The sequence below is a fragment of the Vigna unguiculata genome, chromosome 3, assembly GCF_037176805.1.
Source record: "Vigna unguiculata cultivar grain cowpea cultivar isolate G323 ecotype 2 chromosome 3, ASM3717680v1, whole genome shotgun sequence".
NCBI classification, from domain to species: Eukaryota; Viridiplantae; Streptophyta; class Magnoliopsida; order Fabales; family Fabaceae; genus Vigna; species Vigna unguiculata.
In genome coordinates, this window is record NC_140794.1 from 65,117,997 (window position 1) to 65,140,820 (window position 22,824).

General features: G+C 31.6%; 4 protein-coding genes across 14 annotated transcripts; all 4 read right to left on the reverse strand.

Moving 5' to 3' along the window:
* Positions 1 to 35: 35 nt before the first annotated feature.
* LOC114177960 (uncharacterized) lies at positions 36 to 4,362 on the reverse strand. 7 transcript variants are annotated; one of them, XM_085670690.1, is made up of 9 exons: positions 4,205 to 4,362; positions 3,421 to 3,539; positions 3,182 to 3,264; positions 2,877 to 2,998; positions 1,802 to 1,969; positions 1,346 to 1,439; positions 676 to 737; positions 536 to 571; positions 36 to 423 (listed from the first exon to the last, which is right to left on the reverse strand). In XM_085670690.1, the coding sequence occupies exons 1-8, from the start codon at positions 4,230 to 4,232 to the stop codon at positions 546 to 548; spliced, it is 702 nt and encodes a 233-aa protein (XP_085526816.1). In that variant the 5' UTR covers positions 4,233 to 4,362; the 3' UTR covers positions 36 to 423; positions 536 to 545. The 7 variants fall into 7 exon arrangements, with proteins under 7 accessions (XP_085526816.1, XP_085526815.1, XP_027919384.2 ...); XM_085670689.1 differs by having other exon boundaries at positions 36 to 433; XM_028063583.2 differs by having other exon boundaries at positions 36 to 433; positions 536 to 737; positions 2,883 to 2,998.
* A 913-nt stretch (positions 4,363 to 5,275) lies between these two features.
* Positions 5,276 to 8,211, reverse strand: LOC114176552 (uncharacterized). 3 transcript variants are annotated; one of them, XM_028061622.2, is made up of 8 exons: positions 7,963 to 8,211; positions 7,715 to 7,833; positions 7,505 to 7,587; positions 7,187 to 7,308; positions 6,620 to 6,784; positions 6,283 to 6,376; positions 5,580 to 5,781; positions 5,276 to 5,489 (listed from the first exon to the last, which is right to left on the reverse strand). In XM_028061622.2, the coding sequence occupies exons 1-7, from the start codon at positions 7,976 to 7,978 to the stop codon at positions 5,580 to 5,582; spliced, it is 801 nt and encodes a 266-aa protein (XP_027917423.2). In that variant the 5' UTR covers positions 7,979 to 8,211; the 3' UTR covers positions 5,276 to 5,489. The 3 variants fall into 3 exon arrangements, with proteins under 3 accessions (XP_027917423.2, XP_085526818.1, XP_027917424.2); XM_085670692.1 differs by having other exon boundaries at positions 7,505 to 7,606; XM_028061623.2 differs by having other exon boundaries at positions 7,505 to 7,606; positions 7,715 to 7,822; positions 7,963 to 8,140.
* A 2,422-nt stretch (positions 8,212 to 10,633) lies between these two features.
* LOC114175957 (uncharacterized) lies at positions 10,634 to 14,840 on the reverse strand. Of its 2 annotated transcripts, none has more exons than XM_028060816.2 (8): positions 14,556 to 14,840; positions 13,927 to 14,042; positions 13,714 to 13,796; positions 12,913 to 13,034; positions 12,569 to 12,730; positions 12,030 to 12,123; positions 11,102 to 11,303; positions 10,634 to 11,012 (listed from the first exon to the last, which is right to left on the reverse strand). In XM_028060816.2, exons 1-7 carry the CDS (start codon positions 14,713 to 14,715, stop codon positions 11,102 to 11,104), a joined length of 939 nt encoding a protein of 312 aa, XP_027916617.1. In that variant the 5' UTR covers positions 14,716 to 14,840; the 3' UTR covers positions 10,634 to 11,012. The 2 variants fall into 2 exon arrangements, with proteins under 2 accessions (XP_027916617.1, XP_027916616.1); XM_028060815.2 differs by having other exon boundaries at positions 10,634 to 11,021.
* Positions 14,841 to 16,649: 1,809 nt separating this feature from the next.
* On the reverse strand, positions 16,650 to 22,489 carry LOC114179875 (putative uncharacterized protein YDL057W). Of its 2 annotated transcripts, none has more exons than XM_028066361.2 (8): positions 22,392 to 22,489; positions 22,182 to 22,257; positions 21,968 to 22,086; positions 21,801 to 21,883; positions 20,556 to 20,677; positions 19,753 to 19,914; positions 17,691 to 17,784; positions 16,650 to 17,165 (listed from the first exon to the last, which is right to left on the reverse strand). In XM_028066361.2, exons 2-8 carry the CDS (start codon positions 22,195 to 22,197, stop codon positions 16,964 to 16,966), a joined length of 798 nt encoding a protein of 265 aa, XP_027922162.2. In that variant the 5' UTR covers positions 22,198 to 22,257; positions 22,392 to 22,489; the 3' UTR covers positions 16,650 to 16,963. The 2 variants fall into 2 exon arrangements, with proteins under 2 accessions (XP_027922162.2, XP_085527656.1); XM_085671530.1 differs by having other exon boundaries at positions 16,650 to 16,893; positions 16,964 to 17,165; positions 22,182 to 22,444.
* Positions 22,490 to 22,824: the final 335 nt, after the last annotated feature.

A 22,824-nucleotide genomic window follows, 5' to 3' on the forward strand; every position in this document is an offset into this window, starting at 1 on the left:
GTAATGAATGTCATACATCCTCAACTATGGTATAATTCACAAAATAATAACATAATACTTCAACATGATATGGTAAAAGTATAATGACTATCCTCGACCTTATTTCCCATTTAACATACCTACACACAAATAAGGTACAAGGTTAGAAATTTAAAATCATAAAGTTTTATTGTAATTCACATTGAAGATTTCAAAAGAAATGCATTAATTAATGGTAATTTAAAATAGAAACTTTTAATTTCTTTTATTCCCTAACTAAAACTCAAGATACTAGTTAACATTTGTCTATAAATATTACTGCCACGTTGTGCAATGGTTCTCTTATTGAATAAAACTAAAGCCTCTCCACCATGACCAGAGTCCTCAAATGTACCACGCGGCAAATTACGATAGTGCGTCATGAAGGATGTGTCCATCAGGGACCTGCAGAATGCTAAAAGCAGTAAGATTGATCATCACCATTATATTCTTTTAGAAAAAACTAAAAAATTTAAAATATAAAAAATTATTATTCAGGCCAAGGTAGGTAGATAACCTAAGTAGCATTAAGAAGGTCCATTTGCAAGGTTTCCTTTATAACATGCACCACAAAGGACGCTAACTCAGCTTGATGATCAGTATATACATGATCAGCTCCTTCTATGATGTGTAACTTGTGATTAGGTAGAACCTTACCAAACTCAAGTGCAGCTACAACCGGGATTAGGGTGTCTCTTCCACCATGAACGGTAAAGACCCTGTCATATTATGCATCCATGCATTATGGAAATTTCATTAACCTCATTAAAAACTGTCCATTTTCACAAAAAAAATACTATAATTCAAGTTGAATTTCTCTAAATTCCCTTCCTTGATAATAGCTATATTCCGAACTTCTAGTCCATAATCAATGGAGACACAAACATGTCATAAATTTTGGAGGCATTTGCTAAGTGTTAGATATATACTTATCTTTATCTTGATCTTCAGTTTCTTTGTTATTATTTTTTATGTGTATTTTGGACTTAGCTCATACTTCCTTTATTATAAATATAGACTCTATGTGTATTTTCTATACAAAGGAGACTAATCTCAAACCTATTTTTACTATATTTAATACTAAGCATCAATTACGTATAAAGATATTCACCAGAAAAGAAGGTACGTATAAATATGATCTCCTCCACTAAGTTTCAAGAGTTAACGCTTGTAATATTTTCACATATACCTTCAAGCGTAAAAATACAAAAAAAAAAAAAAACTTCTGATGTCAAAATATAATTCCGCTGTATAGATCATTATAGTGAAATTCTTTAACGAAGAATTAAAGGAAGAAGGGAGAACTATCAGACAGTTTTTTCTTCACCTGCATTCTTTGTCAATACGCAGGCATTCTTCAAGCATAATTATGTTTAACCGATCCTTCAAACTTTCTTCAGTTACACGATGATCAATACCTCCTACAAGAGCAGATGTCATGTGATATCCTCAAGAACAGAAGAGAACCTATATATACAAACGCACACGCAAACATTGGTGCATATGTTATTTCACATTCAAAAGAAGAGTTATGGCAAAGAAAGATGATAAGACTAAGATTGGAAGAAAAAAGAAAGAAGCTTACTAGAGGAAAACAAAATCGAGGAAAGGCTCTGGGCTAGCTCATTTCAGCAAAAGCAACTAATAGCAAGTTTAAAGTAGAGAAACAACTATATGGACCTGAGATTTCACAAAAATCATCTTCGAAAAGCATGCCTCTGCACCAATTTGAATTTAAACATTTGATTGTTTTAACACATGGCTGATCAAGTGGTTGGATTACCTGCTGACTCTGCCTTTAACTCAATGAAACCTTCCTTCCTGAGTCTTTCCTTAAAATCTTTGCCAAAACGAAATTCAAGGCCTATCTTCAAATCAGGGCTACCAGATAGGTTGACAATTGTTTTAGTGTCATGATATTTTGATGCATAAAGAAGCGCTGCATTAGCTCCTGCACCAATATACATAAACTACTCAGAACAATTTTAACATACATATAAACTTTCTAATCTACAGTGACAGAATTCTTTGATTTGTCCTTTATGTGCTTGAATCCATACTTCTCATATTATAGAGAAATTGAGGCTAACTAAGTTTTAAATTAGGTAGTTATAATACTGCATAAGGTATGACAGTTATAGTGTGTAACAGATTTGTAGAAGGCAGTTAAGATGATATTTTTTCTGGTGTTTTGAAGGAAGAAAGGCCATGTAGGTGGAAACCTTGCTTTTGCTGATGCTTGTACTCAAATTTAGCTTAAGATAAAATATTCTCCATTAATATTAGGAGTTCAGCGTGTTGATCTCAAGTCTAACAAAAACTCCAAAACCACGCATCCATGGAAGATGTTATCAATTTTTTCCTAGGCATGAAATATTGTTTTAAAACCAAGCACAATTATGTATTTATTCCTATCCAGTGGATACAGATTAACACAGACATCACAGTAAACTTGACTTTACAGTTTAAGGCAAGTGATAAAATTTCTCACAAATCCTCTTTAAACATACCAAGATAAAATTTCTCATTTTAGTACTTCTGCTGAAAAGCTCAGTAGATTAAGAGACAGTGTTTTATTCATAGTATGAACTATAAATGCATACAGACATGCTTTTATTTTCAGTGACAGTGAGTAATAATCTACAGATAGGAAAAAAATATTATTTATGTAAGAATGTGTGCTGTTCTTGTCCTATTGCTTCATTCTGAGATTTCTGCCCAGCCAAATCGTTGTTGATCAGAAATTACTTATATCATGGTTACTAAAAAAATATTGACAAAATCAATTTGTTACTACGCAACTTGTCATTTCGTAGAATTACATATGCATGTATGGAAATCAATATAATACAACAAAACTTTACTGTGCCCAACAATTGCAATAACTGTACGGTTTGTTTCTTGAAAGTGTTGAGCTACAGCACGTATATCCTCAGCTTCCCTCCAGTAGCTACCAAACTCAAATGAACCTTCACTTTCCCTACAAGAAAACCTCAACAACTAAATCAAACTGAAACAGTTAAGCAATACTAATGGTCAGGATTAGGTATCAGAAGTTTCATAGAACATGGTATAAACGGAGGAACTAGTGGTTCTATCTTTTGATGGTCAAAATTACAAACATAAACAAGTTCACGGTTTTGATTTGTAACAAGAAATTTACCCGTTCCCAGTGAAGTCAAACCGGAAAGAACTGATTTCTGCATTCTCTAGAGCAGCAGCTAGATTTGTCATGATACAGTTTTCCTGGAGATAAGAAAAATTAATTAAACAATGAGAATAACTGAATCCGGGTATTTATGTGTACATGGACTATGGAATGAGATGTCATATTCATTTCGAATAACTTATGCATTACAACAAAAAATGGCGGGTTCATAATTTATAAAACAGGAAAGTAACCTTGGAAGCACGAAGACCATGGCATAGGATAACAATCTCTTGGGTTCCAGATTCATGTAGTATGCCCACTAGTTTATTGCCATGTTTGTTCGGGATTATGACTCTTTGCTGCTGAAATGCTGAGAAAATAACTCAACAGTTTGAAGTCAAATTCTTTATACATTGGTTGAATATTCAGTATGCTACTTAGGTTTCATTTTAAATACAGCAATAAATGCTTCTGAAATTCTCAGCACCGTTATACAATACTTTTCGTATGCCGATTTGGATACTTCCATTTCATGTGATTTCCATGTACATAGGAAAAAACATTATAAATCTCATGGAATATGAAACCCTGTTTATGAGGTAAACTTTGTGTAATACAGTTAAAGAGAACATAAAATAAATTACATTTATATAATATGGAGAGATAAAATTCAAAACTGGATTTAGAATCTTCAGAGTAGGCAAGATTTGGCAACACTCTATTTGATGGGGATAGCAAAAAATGAAGACAGAACAGGGCAGTTAAATATGCTGTTCCCAACATCTTACAACTACCCACAAACTTTGGATATAAACTCTGGAACTCCTCCGGAACAAACTATTCTAGTTTCTATTCAATAACTTAAAAAAGTGCAGAACATAATCCAAACATAATATACAGAACCTATGAACAATTTTAGAAGCATTTCAGTCAGACAACACACTTAAAATGACTAATGAGGTTGACTTATATTATGTACTTTTTGCAGTGAAAGAAATAAACGATTGGTTATGGGAAGTCATATAAATAACTCACAAGGGTTTTTTTGTGCATCTTCGGCCATCTTCAAGTTGTGGAAACGTCAACCAGTTTGCGAAAGGTCTGATGAATATTTTAGTTGAAAGTCGCACTTTCAATAATTCTATTTCTGAGTGTGGCAGGAAATCCCATGTCATCTCTTTCTATATATATATATTATTCTTAATGATATAAACTATTTTATGTTTTAAATAAATTTTTATACTGTAAATTTTCATTTTCTCTTTCAGTGAAAGAATAATTTTATTGTATGCTTTGCTACTTTACCATTGTTAAGTGTTAAATCAAAACACCCCAAATTTCAATTTCAAATATTTTTATTTCTCTAATATTAGATTTCTCCTCGAATGTTACCCATTGTACTTTAAAAAAAATTATATTCTTCTTAAACTGAAACTATTATTATTATTATTATTATTATTTAAATTAGAATAATACGTACGTACTAGACTTACTTGCTAATATCATACCTTAAACAATCGATTACAAAAGAATTCAAACTTAATTTAATGCTAATTAAAGTAATCATAACATTTGGAAGAGTTTTTTTTACAGCTAGTATTTCATAGTGGTAGTAGTTTGAATTCAGTCCGTTGAAATTGCTCAATGTTGTCATCAAATATGTAAAATTCGGTACGTTTGTTTTTTTTCTTCTGATTTTTTAAAAATAAAATAATAACTTATAATAATTTTAAAATTATTTGGGTGTACTTTTAGGAAAAAAGTAGAAAAAAAAAGTAGTCTCTAGTTTTTTTATAAGTAAAAAAGCTTTTCTTTTACCATACATAAATACATATCAATTTTTACTTTTTAAATCACCTTTAAACAATTTTTATTTTTCAAACAAACCACCTCTTAACAAATTTTTCAAATAAATCACCAATGTTTTTCTAATACAAACAAAGGCACCCTACAAAGAAATCCTTAAATAACAACCAATTTTAAAGATAAAAAATAACTAATCACTATATTACCTAATTTATATATTAGTATCTAAAAATAATTTCTATTATAGATAAAATATTATAATTGGTTTATAAATTAGATTCTAAATTGGACACAAACATGTACTATTAAAGGAACTAGTGTTTAAATTGATCTTTTAAATAATTAATTTAGTAACATAGGAAGATATTGCACTCTCCATTATTTTAACCATGATGAGAGATTCACTAATTCAATAAGTAAAATCCAAAGTTCAACATATGTTGTGGAACATCATAGGCAGGTTCATCCATAGCAGAAAATTTGCTTATCAGTGACGGATTGAACTAGCTTGACACTGCAACATCAACCATGAATATATATCATTAGATAAACGAATGTCCAACATAAAATGTTGAGTTCAAAACAAAGATAGATAGATAGATACCTAGCTAGATGAACCTTTATCCTTGTTCAAGGTTTCCTTTATGAAGTTCACAACAAGTGAGGCTAATTCATCTTGGTGATCACTATATACATGATCAGCTCCCTCTATGATACGAAACTTGTGATTGGGAAGGATCTTGTCAAACTCAAGTGCAGCCACAACTGGGACTAGGATGTCTGCACCACCATGAACTGTGAAGACCCTGTCATTTATCTACAAATCATTATGGAAATTTCACAACTTCACAAATGACAACTATCAATTTTCCTCACAAATTAATGTTCCAGTTCTTTAAATACATTCCTAATTACTAGTCCATACTCCATATAAACATAAACATATATACTAATATCAATTTTCCTCACAAATTTCACAACGTTCTTTCTTTTTCTTTTTTTGAAAATGGTCTCTATTACTGATTGGTGATGAGGTAACATGAATGTAGACAAGTCATGCAAACGACCACTTAAGAACGATATAACATAGTAAATTTAGATTGAATCACTATCATCCTCACAAAAACTATTTCGTTATTTTTCATATTTATTCCTCATTGTTAACTTACAAAAATCTTTCAAATCAAAATTTATAACATGAACTGAGTAATGAGGATTTTGTTTAATTTTAAAATTTGGCAGAGGCATGCTCTTGACATTATAATAAAACTCTGCAATGAAGATGAAAGGTTGAAGAAGAGTGTGACCTGCATTCTTTGTCAATATGCAGACATTCTTCAAGCATACTTATGTTTAACCGATCCTTCAAACTTTCCTCAGTTATACGATAATTGATGCCTCCTGCCACATTGTATCAAAGATCGGAGACCAAAAGAAAGAGCTCCAATTGGTTTGGAGAACGAAGTTTTGTTTTGAAAAAGAGTGAAGAGGAAAAACACAACATTTTAGAAAATGCAACAAATAGCGAATTAAAAGCATAGAAACAAGTATATGAAGCCCAGATTTCTCAAAACTATCTTTTAGAAGCACACCTCTGCATCAATATAAGTACTGAAATAAATGGCTGATTTAGTGGTAAGTTACCTGGTGCTTCCTTCAACTCAACGAAACCTTCCTTCCTGATTCTTTCCAAAATTTCTTTTCCATAACGACTTACAAGGCCTACCTTCAAATCATGAGTTCCAGAGAGGTTCACAATTGTTTTAACATCATGATATTTTGATGCATAAAGAATGGCTGCACTAGCTCCTGCACCAATATACATAAACCATTCAGAACAATTTCAACATGCATACAAACTCTCTAATTCACATAGTGACTGAATTTGTTGACTTCTTTATACTGGTAGAAGATCTTGGCAAGTTTTGCGAAGGGATGAAATAATGTTTTAAGCCCTATCACAAATATGCAGCAACTTGACAAGTATTTGTTCCTTTCTAATGGATACAGATTAACACAGCCATCACAGTAGACTTCAAATTACAGTTGAAGGCCAGTAATAAAATTTCTTATAAATCCTCTTTAAAACCGACTCAAGTTTCATTTTGGTACTTCTGCAGACTAGCTCAGTAGATTAAGAAACAGTTTTTTATTGAGAGTGTGAAATATAAACACATGCAGGCATGGTTTAATTACATCAATACAACAAACCTTTACTGTGGCCAACAATAGCAATAACTTTCCGGTTTGCTTTGAGAAAATGTTGGGCTACAGCATGTATATCATCAGCTTCCCTCCAGAAACCACCAATCTCAAATGAACCTTCACTTTCCCTGGAAGGAAAACTCAACAGCTAAATCAAAATGAAACAGTTAAACAGAAACAGTAATAGTCAGGATTAGATAGCAGAAGATTAATATAACATAGAAGAAATGGAGGAAGGAACAAGTGGTTGTATATGTTGAATTGAACACCGAGAATATAAGAATAATATGCTCTTGGTTTTGATCTGTAAAACGAGAAATTTACCCATTTCCAGTGAAGTCAAACCGGAAAGAACCGATTCCTGCATTCTCTAGAGCAGTTGCAAGATTTGTCATGATAAAGTTTTCCTGGAGATAGAAAAAATAACTAAACAACGACAGAAACTGAATCAAGGCTTTTATATTAATTTCTAATAACATTTGCATCATAATAAAAAAATTGTGAGTTCATAATTTACAAAACAGGAAAAGTAACCTTGGAAGCTCGACCCCCATGGCCTAGGAGAACAATCTCTTCGGTTCCAGAGTCATGTAAGATGCCCACTAGTTTATAGCCATACTTATTCTGTATTATGACTTTCTGCTGCAGAAATGCTGAGAAAAATACTTCAACAGTGTTTTCTTTGTAAATTATGTAAAAAGGAGTTCTTGAAGAGTTAAAGAAAACCCAAGAACTCTGAACATCAAGCTCTTATAAAATCAAATTCAAAAGAAATAACTCACATGGGTTTTGTGCCATCTTCAAGTTCTGGGATGCGAAGTTGCTCGCATGCTTGCTTGCGAAACCTCTCTTGAATTTGAGTTTATAATTCAACCTCTGTGTGTAATGTTGTGGATATTCTTGTCTAATGGAATCGTCCCCTTAATCTGAGAGGACAAATTATCCAATATTACTCCCTCTTTTGTAAAAATTAAAACTTTAACTAATATCGTAAAATTTAATCAAGATTCCCTCTTTGTTGGTTTAAATATATCAAGGGTTGCTTACATAGATATTAAATTCAACACCAAAACTAATGATTTTTAATCAATTTGACATTTAAACAGGATCAGTTACATATAATATTGGCAGATTACTTATAACAGGTTCATGTACTTCAGTTAAACTATTCTAACGGTTCAATCATTGACTTCTTGGAACATTAATTACTGATCCCATTTGAATAACATTAATTTCAACAAAAAAACAAAGTGAAGAATGTTCGAAGAAAAGTTGTTAAAAAAATTATTCCTTGTATTTTTCATTAACAAAGTTAATACACAGATAACATAATTAAAACAAAATCAAATAGAATTTTTCCAATGCGCATTGGGCTATTTTGTTTAAATTTAAAATAAATATTTCTGAAGTACGTCTTTTCTGTAAATAATTACTTATTCAAAAAATATATATAATAATTGCTTATTAAAAACTATAAAACTGCTCACTAATTAGACAACTACATAAATAAACCGAAGTTTATTTATTTTATTGAAACAAATAAGAACAAACAAAATCACTAAATTTTAAAATTCTACATAATGTTAAAAGCAATTAGTTCTCGAAGTAGACCGATTGACACTAAGAAAAAATTTTCTCACTGTTTGTTTTTCTTGTTAAATTAGTTACGGAAATTAATGTCTATAAAAATAAAATATCAAAAACCATTAAAGGAAGACTAAGACGTCTTTAAAAAATTGTTGTATATGTTGACAGAATTCAATTTTAATCCCTTAATAGTCTAATATACGAGACGAGGTTGATTATCAACTCATTTATCACACTAACTTGATCAACTTGGTAGTATCGTCACAGATTATAAAACACTTTAAATAAAAAAGTAGTCCTTCTTAAAATTAGGTTTAAATCGTTCGAATAATTTGTTTTTATTCTAAAATCTTAATTGAATTATTAAATTTTAAGTCGTTTTAATTGGGTCTTCATTTTTGGAAATGTGTTTTAAATTAACCTTTTCTGTTAGTGTAACACTGACAATGTTATCTTTGTGTTACATGTTAGTTCGTAGTTTTTTTGTTTTTTTATCTTACTTTTCTTTTTAAAAAACAAGTATCATATGTCAAATAAGTGTTTTGTCACGTGATATCCTTAAATCCCGTACATGAAAAACTTGAAAATGAACCTTTTATAATTCAAAGAAATTATAACAAGAGTAAAAGCAAGAGATTGGAAGATCAAATCTATTCAAAGGCTCCTAATGCTATAAACAATTAGAAATTCAAAAGATATGAAGGTCATGACTTGGGAGCACATTTGAAGCATAACTTTTAGAAAAATTAGTTTATGTTTTTGGACTTTGAGTTTTCTTTTAGAAACTTGTTATGTTTCTATGTTTTTGGACATTGGGTTTTCTTTTATAAATTAGTTTATGTTTTTATGTTTTTGGGCTTAGGTCTTCTTGTAAGGTTTTTAGGTTTTCTTAAACTTATATGCCGACATATAGAGGTAAGAAAAAAAATGATGTAAACATCTTTAGTCATATATTGAATTTTATTTTATTTCATTAGAGAGAAGATTCTTTTGTCTATATATAGAGGTACAAAAAACTGATGTAAACACTTTTAGTCATATATTGAATTTTATTTCATTAAAGAAAGGATTCTCTTTGGTCTTGACTTAGGTATCTGGTTCTCATCAAAGATTGTGGCAAATCTTAACTTGAGTTATCAATTTGCTAGATTGTAGTGTCCTTCATTTCTGTCTTATTCAAATTCAGAAAGGATCGTACTTTCCCCTTCATAGGATCGTATCACGGGTCAATTCGTAGTTTTTTAATTTTTTTGGAAATTTTTTATTTTTTTATTTATTTTTTAATTTTAAAAAAACATGTCATGTGTCAAATTATGATTATGCAACGTGTCAACTCATGTTTTTTATTCTTTTAATTTTTATTTTTTAAATTAAAAAAAATTGTCATATGTCAATTTAGGATTCTACCACGTGTCATGATTGATATGAAAAATCTCAAATTTAATCTTGTATTTATCTTTTTTGTCTCAATTTAATTTCATTTTTTTAATTAAAAAAATTACGAGTTGACATATGATAGAACCGTATTTGACATGTGACAATACTTTTTTAAATTTAAAAAAATAAGTTAAAAAAATTAAAAAGAATTAAAAAAATAAAAAACATCACAAACTAACACGTAACAGAACTCTTATTTGACATTAGACAATTAATAATTCAAAACAAAAATAAATAAAAAAGACCCAAAACTGACAATGAAACCAAATTACCGTCATCCGTGCTGCAGTAACAAAAAGAGTCAAATTAGAATACATTTTAAAAAATATGAATCCAATTGAGACAATTTAAAATTCGAGGACCAGTTAAGATTTTGAAATAAAAACGAGAATATTTCGAAAGTTTAAACCTTAAAGTTAAGGACCAAACTTGACCATGTAAATGGCTCATTTGCCAATTTGCATTCATATTTGTACTTATGTTTTCGTATCACATGGTAAGAAGACACAGATTTTCAATAACACTCTTTTATATAAATATATATGAGCTTTTTCCCAAACCCTTGAAATGTGGGACTAAACCCCACTAAGGCTACACAATATGCTACCATGACATAACTGTTTGCATATTCCATTGTCATATTTTATAACTGTAGCAGATATTTCTCTCGCCATTATTTTCACCATGATGCAATATTCACAAATTTGATAAGCAAAAGCTAGAAGAACTCAAGCATGTTGTAGAACATCATAGGCAGGTTCATCCATAGCAGAGATTGTCACCTTGAGCAATTTCAGTTGGCTAAAAACTGCAAGATCTACCACAATTGCACATCATTAAAAAATAGATGTCCAACAAATTAAAGTTCAGATAGATGGCACTGGCAAAGGTAGATACCTAGCCAGATGTAACCCTATCCTGGAGCAAGGTTTCTTTTATGCAGTTCACAACAACAGAGGCCAATTCATCTTGATGATTAGTGTAAGAATGATCAGCTCCCTCTATGATATGTAGCTTATGGTTTGGTAAAATCTTGGCAAACTCATATGCATCTTCAACGGGGATAACTGGGTCTGAAGAACCATGAATTGTGAAGACCCTATAATCCATTATGTGATTTGAGATTAGCAATTATATGGATGCATGTAATGAGTTTGTAGCTTTATTAAGAATATTGTTCACAAGACCACCCTACTACCTTCATCATCATCTCTCACTAGTATAAACTCCCTTTGCTCAAACAACTACTCTACGCACTATTAAATAAGACTTCCTCAATTAAATACAAAAGTATTCATAAATTTGTAGATGTAATGGTTTCCCCTGCATGAAATTAAACAATTCTATTTCAAATATCAAGAGTGGATATTAAATCTTGTAAATTTCCTCCTCTAATTTCATAATCTTCAGCAGCTGTGAAATAATTAGGGACATCTCTCGTAAAATCAAGTTTGGACAAGGGAAAACAAGGGACATTTCAAGAAATTAATTAATGTGTTAAAAACAGCATAATGGAGCCAAGTTATATAGACAAAAAACAATAACCCTTATACAAAAATGACTTTGTCACTAGATAAGATAAGAACTCTTGGTCATTGTTATAAATAAAAACATATAATTACAACCACTAGGTTAAAAATAACGTATTCTATAAACTCTACATAATTTTCAATTACAAATGGGAAAAACCACATTCTTTAAAAAATTATCTCTGGTTTTAACTTTTTTATTTACCCAAACTCTGGAAACTCCACACTCATCCTTCATAAACAAAACAGATACAAAGGGTGACGAAAAAAGAGATCAGACAAAAAATTGTGTTCACCTGCATTCTTTATCAATCTGAAGGCATGCTTCATGCATGTTTGTATCTAAGCGATCCATCAAACTTTCCAAAGTTACACGGTAATCAAAACTTCCTGCAATGAGACATGTCATCAAATGGTCGTATAATAATGTAAAAAAGTGTCTGCCTACGTTAGACAAATAGAAACAGAGAATGTCATGTAATACGCCAGATTACATATGAAGGCTGCCAACAAATCTTGAAGTATAATTATTGCCTAAATTTTTCGAGTTTCTCTCGTTTTCATTTCCTTTTTGGGTTTCTTTAGTTATCAGACATTAAGAAAATGAACTGTGGCAAAATAAAAGTACTGCAGCAAGACCTTTGTGCTTAAGAAGACAGAATATTCCCCAATTCCAATTTTGGTATAAAATGTACAGCAAAAGCAAAAAAGCCATGTTGTTTGACTTACCGGTTTTAACAAATATGCATTGTAAATTCACTGAATTTGTGCAAACTATATCTTACAAGGTGCTGTAAGAGGCGTGTAAATGTTGTGTGGTTAAATGAAAGGTTACCTGCCCGCATCACATCAATGAAACCATCCTTCCTAATTCTTTCCAAATAATCTTTTCCAAGGCGTTCTTCAATTCCTGCCTTCAGATCATAGCGTCCAGAGATGTTGATAACCGTTTTGATGTCATGATACTTAGAAGCATAAAGAAGAACCACGCCACCTCCTGTATCAGGATACAAGTAACAAAATTTCACATAAACCCTTTCTAAAGCTGTTCCACAGGCTAACTCAGTACATTAAGAATAAAAGTTTTGTATTTAGAGTATGGACTAAACACATGATTGAAATGTTAGTGCTTGATCATCTGCAAAATTATTTTTGCTAGTAAGAATGTAAACAACAAACCTTTACTGTGTCCAATAATTGCAGTAACTATGCGGTTTGCTCTATGAAAGTGTTGAATGACGTCATGTAGATCATCAACCTCCCTCCAATAGTGACCAAACTCAAATGAACCATCACTTTCCCTAGAAGGAAAACTCAACAGCTAAATAAAAAATGAAACAGCTAAACAATACATACTAGTGATCAGGATTAGGTAGAAGTTTCATAGAACATGGTGGAGAAGCTAGTGGTGATTCATCACGAAATGGTTTTAGCTTTTCTATTGTCAAAGGAAATAATTACTTTGTTAAAACTAGAAAAAAAGTAAAAGTACGTGTCCAAATTCCCTTGTAACGAGGAACTGATGTTTTTATTCATGTTTTTGCGTAAAATATTAAATGTATATTATCAATGACCTCTAATGGGTTATTTTTTGGTAAAACAGATCATTTTTATATCTTGACAGTTGAGCAATTTATATTCCAAGAATATGTAACAATTAACATAACGTTATGCAGCGTTTGCATATACACTATACTAATGCATATGTGAATATATAAATATCCAGCATCTGTTTCCTTAAAGAGAAAATCATATCATATGCTTCACAATGGTCACTAACGTATGCCAAAAACTGCATAAAATAAGTAAAACCTTTGAACATCTTGCATTGCAGAATCACTGGAGATTTTTAGCTTTGCACTTTTAGAATAGCTTTGAATCTAATAACATTGATATTCACAACAAAAAGTGAAGTTGGTTGCATAATTTGAATAAAAAACAAATAGGTTCACAATTTGTCCTGTAATACAAGATACGTACCCATTTCCACTGAAGTCAAAGCGGAAAGAACTGACTCCTGCATTCTCTAGAGCAGAAGCAAGATTTATTATGATAGTGTCTTCCTGGAGATAGAAAATTTTAATTAAAAAATGAAAAAAAATGAATCAAGATATTAAATGTATATGGATAATGGAATGAGATGTCATATTGATTTTTAATAGCATTTACATAATAAAAAAAAGTGAGCTCAACCTTGGTGGATCGAAGACCATGACATAGGATGACAATCTCTTCGGTTTCAGATTCATGAAGAATGCCAACCAGTTTACTGTCATTCTTTTTAGTAATTATGACTTTCTGCTGCCGAGCTGAAAAAGTAATTCAACAGTAGGAAGTCATTTTCTTTGTAATTGATTGAATAATCAGCACGCAAGTTAGATTAACCATTGCCTTTCTTTATTTCAAATAATAAGTATCACCATACCATACACCTGAAATTTGAGAAAGAGATTAATCTTTTTTACAATTCTGTAATAGGGGCTGATTACAAATATATTCTAAATGACTAATGACTCTTGACCTAGTACTCACATGAAAGAATCTTGCTAACTTAGTTACAGGAAATAAATAGAAACTAATTACAGGAAAACAAATCTGTACAAATAAAAACAGAACCACAGAATTATAAGCCTAATAAGTTGAATTTTTGATACCCAACAAACCATTTCTTGATTATTTTACCAAAGGATTAAATCAGTAGCTGCAAAATAAACCACACGAAACTCTTTCGAGTACTTAAAGGTGAAGCCTTTACTACCAATGATTGTGGGCAGAGTCACTTAAGTCATCGATTCTAATAAAACACCAGAAAATTAACTCACAAGGGTTTTGGGAAGGTTGAGCCATCTTCAAGCTCAGGGTTTTTCTTGAAATGCGAATCGGCTTGCGAGAAATGCCAGAAAAGATTGGTTGTGAAAGCTTCCTGAATTCAATAAACCGGGGAGACAAATTTACGACAGGACCCGCAAACACAGTAAGCATATCATGTGATCATGAATTAGAATGATCCAAATTCCTTTAAAATAATGATTGAAAATATATTATATTATACTGGACTTTCACGAATAAACGTCGTATGATTTCGACGAAAACTGTGTTGCAAAGCCAACACGTGACTTGCCTAAACTGTTTTTATTTTAAAGTTTTTTAACATTTATCCAATAAAATATGAATACATGTTTTCGTCCAACAGATTTTTTTTTCGATGCATTATAATAATAATAATATTTTTTTTAAACTGTCCTTTACATCAATGGCATGTCATAACGATTTTAGATTCATTTTTCACATCAAAGGGGGTGTAAAACAATTAACAGTTAACAACCATGTAAAATCTTCTTCTCGGTAAAATCTCATTAACTAAGGTCATTTCTTTCTGCATTTCTATAATTTCAACCTGCACCTTCATAAATTTTTATGTTTTGAAATGTATAATTTAAACTTTTTTTTTAATTTAGATTATATATTTTAAAATATAAAATAAAAATACATTTTAAATTACATAATTTAAAATAAATCTATAATTCAGAATATAATTTTATATTTTAGATCATGAATTTGAAAATACATCTATATCTTGAATTACATAATCCAAAATACAAGAATTTATTAGAATGCAGGAAGAAGCTGCCACTAGTCAATGATCAATACTACATGCAATTGGGAAGTAAGTTTCTTATCTTGAGTCAACTTTTGTATTGAGTTAAACCAAAACTCAAACTTTAAGGTAGTATTAATATTTGTATCGTTATTGAATCAATTATGCCGGTATAAAACATTCACAAATATTTAATCTTACTTATCTCATTAAAATGTGTAATTTTTAATGTAAAGATAATGTATTAAAATTTACACATTTACTGATAACCAAAATAATGTATATAAAAAAGAGCAGCAACTCTTACGTCATGTTAAATTAAGTACAAAACTCATTCTAACGGTCAAAAACTCATCCTAGCAGCTGTTGTTAAATCAATTAAAGCGTATTTCAACCATCGGCAAATGTACAATCTTCGATCAGGGAAGATATTGAAAATTACACTTTCACTAATGTTATGAAACAATTTATACAAGACTGATTCTTCCTACACCCCCATCAAATTTCTTCCAGAATCCCATCACGAAAATATAGAGACTTCCGGATATTTTGGTCCGGAATAGGGGTGGATGGTGAGAATTTGGTATCCGGATTCGTGTTTCCAGAAGCATAATATATACTTCCAGAAAAAGAAATCTGCAATACATACTATTGATGAGTATCTTCTGGAAAGATATTTTCGAAATTGGTCTAATGTGTTCGAAAAAGTAAAATCCAGAAATTCTCATATTTAATAAGATGCAGGAAGAAATTTGATGTGATCGAGAAGAAACAGTCTTTATATAAAGGCTAATTTTCATATCATGAGCTTCTTTTGAAATTAAACCAAGTCCAAATCCAAATTCTAGGAAGTCAGATAGGAGGAAAAAGCTGCAGATCACAACCTCACACCAGATAATTTACCAACTAATTTCAGAAAAACTTCCACTATTTTAAAAAAAAAACACACACACACACAGGTGACAACTACGAAGTTCCAAACATGAGTTTTTCCTTCTTTTTTTTCCCGCTTGGTAACAATGTGAGATGTCCCCACAAACTTTAAATGTCAGCCCAAACCCTTTGGTTTTTCCAGTTTCTTCCTGCACCCTATCAAATTTCTCCTTGCATCCTATCATTTCCGATTTTATTATCCGGAACGGCACTAAATTAATTCTGAAAACATTTTTTCGGAAGACACTCACCACTCCAATTCCGGATAAAATTTTCTAAAATTGATTTGGTGAGTTTAGAAAAATAAAATGCAATGATGGGTGTAAGGAGAAATTTGATGGGGGTGAGAAAGAAACTGCCCTGGCATTTATACCTGGCCACTGGGTGAAAAACATCAAACTGTTTGCATCGTCATAATTGATAATGTCAAAATAACCCAGTACATCTGACATGTAGATAACAAGGACAGACATTGATCTTGCCATTATTTTCACCCTGATGCAAGTTCACTAATTTAATAACCAAAAGTTACAAGGGCTAACATATATTGTAGAACATCATAGGGAGGTTCATCCATATGAAAAAAATTGTCATCAGTGGTGAATTCAACTGGCTTGAAACTGCAAGATCTACCACAATATAATTAGATGTCCCGAAAAAAAAAAGGTAAGTTCAAATGCTGCTAGCACAGACAAATACCTAGCTAGCAGTACCCCTATCCTGGTGCAAGGTTTCCTTTATGAAGTTCACAACAACAGATGCTAATTCATCTTGATGACCAGTGAATGAATGATCAGCTCCTTCTATTATATGTAGCTTGTGGTTTGGTATAATCTTGGCAAATTTAGATGCATCTTCAGCAGGGACAACTTTGTCTGAAGTACCATGAACAGTTAGGACCCTGTAATACATTATATGACTTGAGATTAGCACTCTGCTCATGATGTAAAATTCATAACTTAGTGTTGGAAGTCCCACATCGACTAGAAATAAGACAATTTCATAATATATAAGTGAGATGCAAACCTCACTTTACAAGCCGGTTTGTGGGACTTGAGTTAGGCTTAAATCTCATCCTTTAACATATTAAAGTACTTAGAATCTCTATATTTAGAGTGTGCAAACACCTCAACTTAATTTAAAAATATATATATATATGTGATTGCAAACCTCACCTTCCAAGCCGGTTTTTAAAGCCCACTTCTAACACTTAGTATAAACACCCTCTACCCAAATAACTACTCTCTGCATTTTCGAGTTTTGAATTATGTGTTCTTAAATTTAATGCCATCATAAATTATCCTATGGTTTATTGCTTCCCAATTATATTTTCTTTATATAAACTGTGTAATTTCAACATACATACTTTGCCATCAAAAATATGCAAAGGGTCAATCAAAAGGAACCAAACAAAATATTTCCTCACCTGCATTCTTTATCAATCTGAAGACAAGCTTCCTGCATATTTGTATCTAAGCGATCCATCAAACTTTCCAATGTCACACGGTACTCAAAATTTCCTGCAACAGTAGATGTCCCCAACCCCAAATGGTCATTAATTAAAATAACTCAATATTGTGTCTGTGGTAAACAAACTAAAACAGAAAATCCATGTCATCGGTCAGATTACATATGATGGCTGACAGCCAATCAATCTTCAATAGTCCAAGTATTAAAAACAGTTGCAGATAATTATTGCCCAGATTTTTCATTTTTTCCTTCTGTGTCTTCCCCTCTCCCTGATTTTTTTTTTTTTGGTTTGTTTGATTATCAATTTAAAAGAATGAAATGCAACAAAAAAGAAGTACTGCAGCAAGAAATTTGTGCTTATAGGATAGAACAATACAATAAGACCCAGTTTATTAGGTTAAGAGATGATTTCGAAATTTAATGGAGAATGAAAATGTCTTTCAAAAAATGTTTGTGAATAAATTCAAAACAATTAATTCTTCACTTATTCTAAATTTCATCTTTCTACATTCCTAAATCTTTTACCTTCTCTCTAAGATTCTTAGTTGGTCATCCATCTTTTCCACAATCTCATTACATAGCTAAGGAAGCAGCAATGAGATTAATCAAAATCTTGATCTAGGTAAGTTCGTGTTTTTCCTACCATCTGTTAAAATCAACTGAGGAATAGGATTGTAGTAATAATTTGAACAAGTGAAGATGTTGATTGTATAGGTTGAAACTTGGGAGGTTCTACCAGATTTCTTTGAAAACATTTCAATTTTGGAAGTTGTTTTTCTTACAAGGCTAGCTATCTCCAGGAAAAGGGAGCTAATAGCCTACATCTAATCGTTTAATTTGATTTAGATGCATTAAAATGTGATGAATGTTATTGATTGGAGTTCGGTTTTCTTTGAATTGGAAGTATATGGAGTTATGGTTTAATTGGTGTATACTTATGTTGAATTGAATTGGGGTTTGGATTCCTCAATTTTAGTTTTAGTTAGCTTATTGGAAGGTTCGGTTACATTATAGGTGTATTTTTGCTGATTGAATTGTGTGAAGACGGTTAGGATTGCTTATGTTGGGTTGCTGTATCTATCATGAAATTGCTTAAGATATGGGTTTTCTCCCTATCTTGCTTGAGTGATGCTAAAGCAGTGGTAATCATTGCCAACACCAAGAATTGTTGCTAAAGCACCGCACTAGTGAGAAGCTGAAGAAAGTTCTTGCCCTAGACTTTGTATAGTGTAGGTGTAAAGAACCATCCTAACATAGGAAATTGCGGTTCAATTAATAGTATTACTTTTAATGGATCAGGTGTTGCTCTGAGGTAGGTAATACTTAATAAAAGTTTGTAGGAAGGTGTCTAGTGTCACAGATTCCTAATATCATAGAAAATACAATTAAGGATTTATGTAATCTTAGATTGTGAATCGGGTGTAATTTGTTGTTATTATGGTTCTTCAAGATAAGATATATGTGATCATGTTGTTCTCGGGATTGAGATTGTTGTGGTGATGTGAATGCTATATATATCAACGATACAAAATCACGAGATGTGAATGCTCAAAAAGTTAGCTCACCTTGGTGTTCTGTAGTGTGCTACTAGTATGATTGTACTTTGTACGGAAACAAATGTTGTTGTAGTTAGTGAAAACATTCCAAGCAGAGCTAGGACCATGATTTAATATATTCCTAGAACGATAAGATTTTTTATATGTATTTTAAGAGCTTACAGTTTAAAGATAATGTATGAAGACTTCAGGTGTATAGTTTTTGAGTATAAATATCTACAGAACTAGGATGATTATATTTTGGAGAATTTCAAATACCAATAACAAATTATATGAGCATGGCAAAAGCAAGACAAACTCTAATTCCAGGCTTGCTAATTTCAGAAAATACATTTGTACCATAAGTTCAAAATGGAAAAACAAGTAATTGATAGTCACTCATTGTTCAAACTATCTCTTACAACATGCTCTAAAGTCTAACACTAATATCATTGAAACTAGTGTCCTTAAATGACAAGTTACCTGATCTCTCCACATCAATGAAACCATTCTTCTTAATTCTTTCTAAGTAATCTTTTCCAAGGCGTTCTTCAATTCCTACCTTCAGATCATAGCGTCCAGATAGGTTGATAACTGTTTTAATGTCATGGTATTTAGAAGCATAAAGAAGCACCACGCCACCTCCTGCACCAATAGACGTCAATGACTAATTTTAGTCCAATTAGCATGCAATTTCAGAGAAGCGATTTGAGAAGATGTACCAGGCAAAGCTGAACTAATAAGTTAAGTTTCACTGAGTACCAATGAGAAAAAAAAAATTAACCATCAATAAAGAGTAGAAGTCACGGAGTTTTTCATCAATTTTACTTATTACCATAACATATCCAGTTTAAGAACTATATACCCACATACCTATTGTTCTATAATCCTAATTCGCAAACACTATGTTTAAATAAAAAATGCTTCTCAATTTCCTCTATAGCAGGCTTTTGGCAAGCAGCCCAGAAATTACATTTTAAAATATTGCATAGCTCATAATAGAAGACTAGCCAGTTATTAAGTACCAAGTAATGATGAGTTGATTCTGGTTCTATGCCAGAAACAACATAATTCTCTTCATGTTGCATCATTCATGGTTTCTACCTTTACAACCAAGCCAGTAGGAAATTAAATAACAAGAACAATCCCATAACATTATCAATTACTGGGAAATGATTATTAAATCAACCCTTGCAACCCGATGTTCTCTGACTTATCTTTCATGACATTTTTCGTGTTGGTAGAGATACTTGAAAGATGGAATTGAAGAAAATAATTTAAAATACCTTTACTGTGCCCAACAATGGCACTAACTCCACGGTTTGATTCATGAAAATGTTGAATTACAGCACGTAAATCTTCAGCCTCCCTCCAATAGTAACCATACTGAAAGGAGCCGTCACTTTCCCTAGAAGGAAAATCCAACACTAAATTAAAGGAAACATAGAACGAAGCAAGACTATGATAAAGACCAGATGGCAGAAATTGCACTTCATGTAACACAGTAAATGGAGAGAGAAACTGCCATAGAGTTTTCAACCTATAATTCCATGTAATGTGGCCAAAGTATCAGGAATACATATGCTTAAAAAGTATTGAATTGAAGATTGCTTAACTATTAGGACTCAAGCATAAGAGGAGAGCTCAACCCAAAAAAAAACTAATCAATCACGTGGGAGAGCTCTAAGGCGTAAGTATCTCATCCTACTTATGTGGGACTTCAAACATTAATCAACAGGCAGTGAAGATAGCAATCCTGTCACATATAACTAGTTTACCGATAAATCTCTCTATTTGAAAATTCACATCCCATACTATATTAGTAATCCCCAAGTTTACTGTTGTTAAGAAGTTTGGGTCAATGGTGGTGCCTGTTGTTGTTTAGAAGCTTGGTTCACTGGTTTCTTTGGAGCTATTACTACTAAGAACTTGTTTGGATAAACTTTCCACAAGGACTTTTAGGAAACAAAAATAAGAAGAAAAAAATGAAATAAACTTCTCTATAACTTAAAATTAGTTTATATATAAACTAATTCATAAAATCTTTCTCATAGTTTCTAATTTTTTGCTTTTTAACTTGTAAGTTAATTTTAACTAGTGAAGAAACTAATTTCATTTTTTCTTGTTTTTCTCTCTTGGAAATCCTTAAGCAGAAGTTGGTCAAAACAAATCTTAAGACTGTCTTTATACTGTTGAAGAGCCCCAATATGACTCCAAAGGTTGCATTACCTTCAATTATATCATCTAGACATACCAACTTATGTTGTTCCAATCTCCAGATCTTAAAATGTGGTAGTAATTACCCTCACCTATTATTCATCTAATCTAATACATTCCTTTTTTTTACAATTGGAACCCATGCTTAAAGCTTTCAAATATTGATGAGTTTAACACACATATCTCTGAAACAATTCAAACCTTAAAAAGGCCACTTCTTTTTTATCACATCAATGCTCATAATGCTAATACAGTAACAAACAACTTGAATGTTAAGGATTTACGATTTTGTTTTGTACTACTTTTAAACTTACCCATTTCCAGAAAAGTCAAAGCGGAAAGAACTCAATCTGGCATTTTCCAAAGCAGCAGCAAGATTCACTAAGGTATTTGTTTGCTGAACATTAGGAAACTAAAGCGATGAAACTTATCGGGTAAAATGGGTTTACAAGTAAAAGCTTAAAATATGAAAAAAGCTAACTTTTGAAGAGCGGAAACCGTGGCACAAGATTACAATCTCCCTGCTTCCAGATTCATGTAATATGCCTACTAGATTCTCACCGTGCTTGTTGGGTATTATCACTCTGTGTTGCTCAACAGCTAAAAGGGCAATTAACACGTCAATTGTATCAGTTTTCTTTCTTAGCACTTTATTGAAGATCCAATTTTGCAATGAAAAGTACAAAAAATATCACCTGGGGTGTGTGCCATGCTCAAGGTGAAAGTCCTTCTGGTTCTGGGTTTGTGATTATGAGGGATGGAAAAGCGAACCTGGTAATGGGAAAATTTAGGTGTTGTAGGAAGTGATGAATTGAAGAAAAGTGAAGAAGCATTATGCGGAAAGGATTCCATTGGGAGTGAACAATGACAAGCACAGGCATTTCATTTGAACACGATCCATTTACCTATTCCTCACTCGCTCCTTGTCTGTTCCTGGTCCTCACTCACTCAACCTCCGATAAAGATTTAGAGTTGTTGATATAAGCAACCTTTTTAATTTTAAAATATAAATAACTCAATTAGTTTTCACTTCAGTGTAAATTCTAATTTATTTTGGGTAATAAATCATTGTCTAATTTTTATTAAAAATATTAATATCAATTCACTGTGAATAATATCCAACTTTTAAATCGGATGTAACACGTGATGAGTATTAAATATTTTTTTCCATCGTCGTATTAATTTTAGATTTGAATTATTAAAATAATTTTAATTTAAATAAAGGTTTAATTCATTTTATTTTCACTTAGTTAATTGAGATTAGAGACACTTTTTTCATATTACAATTTTAATTATATTTTTTATAAAGAATTTCTCACAATTTGCCTAAGGTTTATT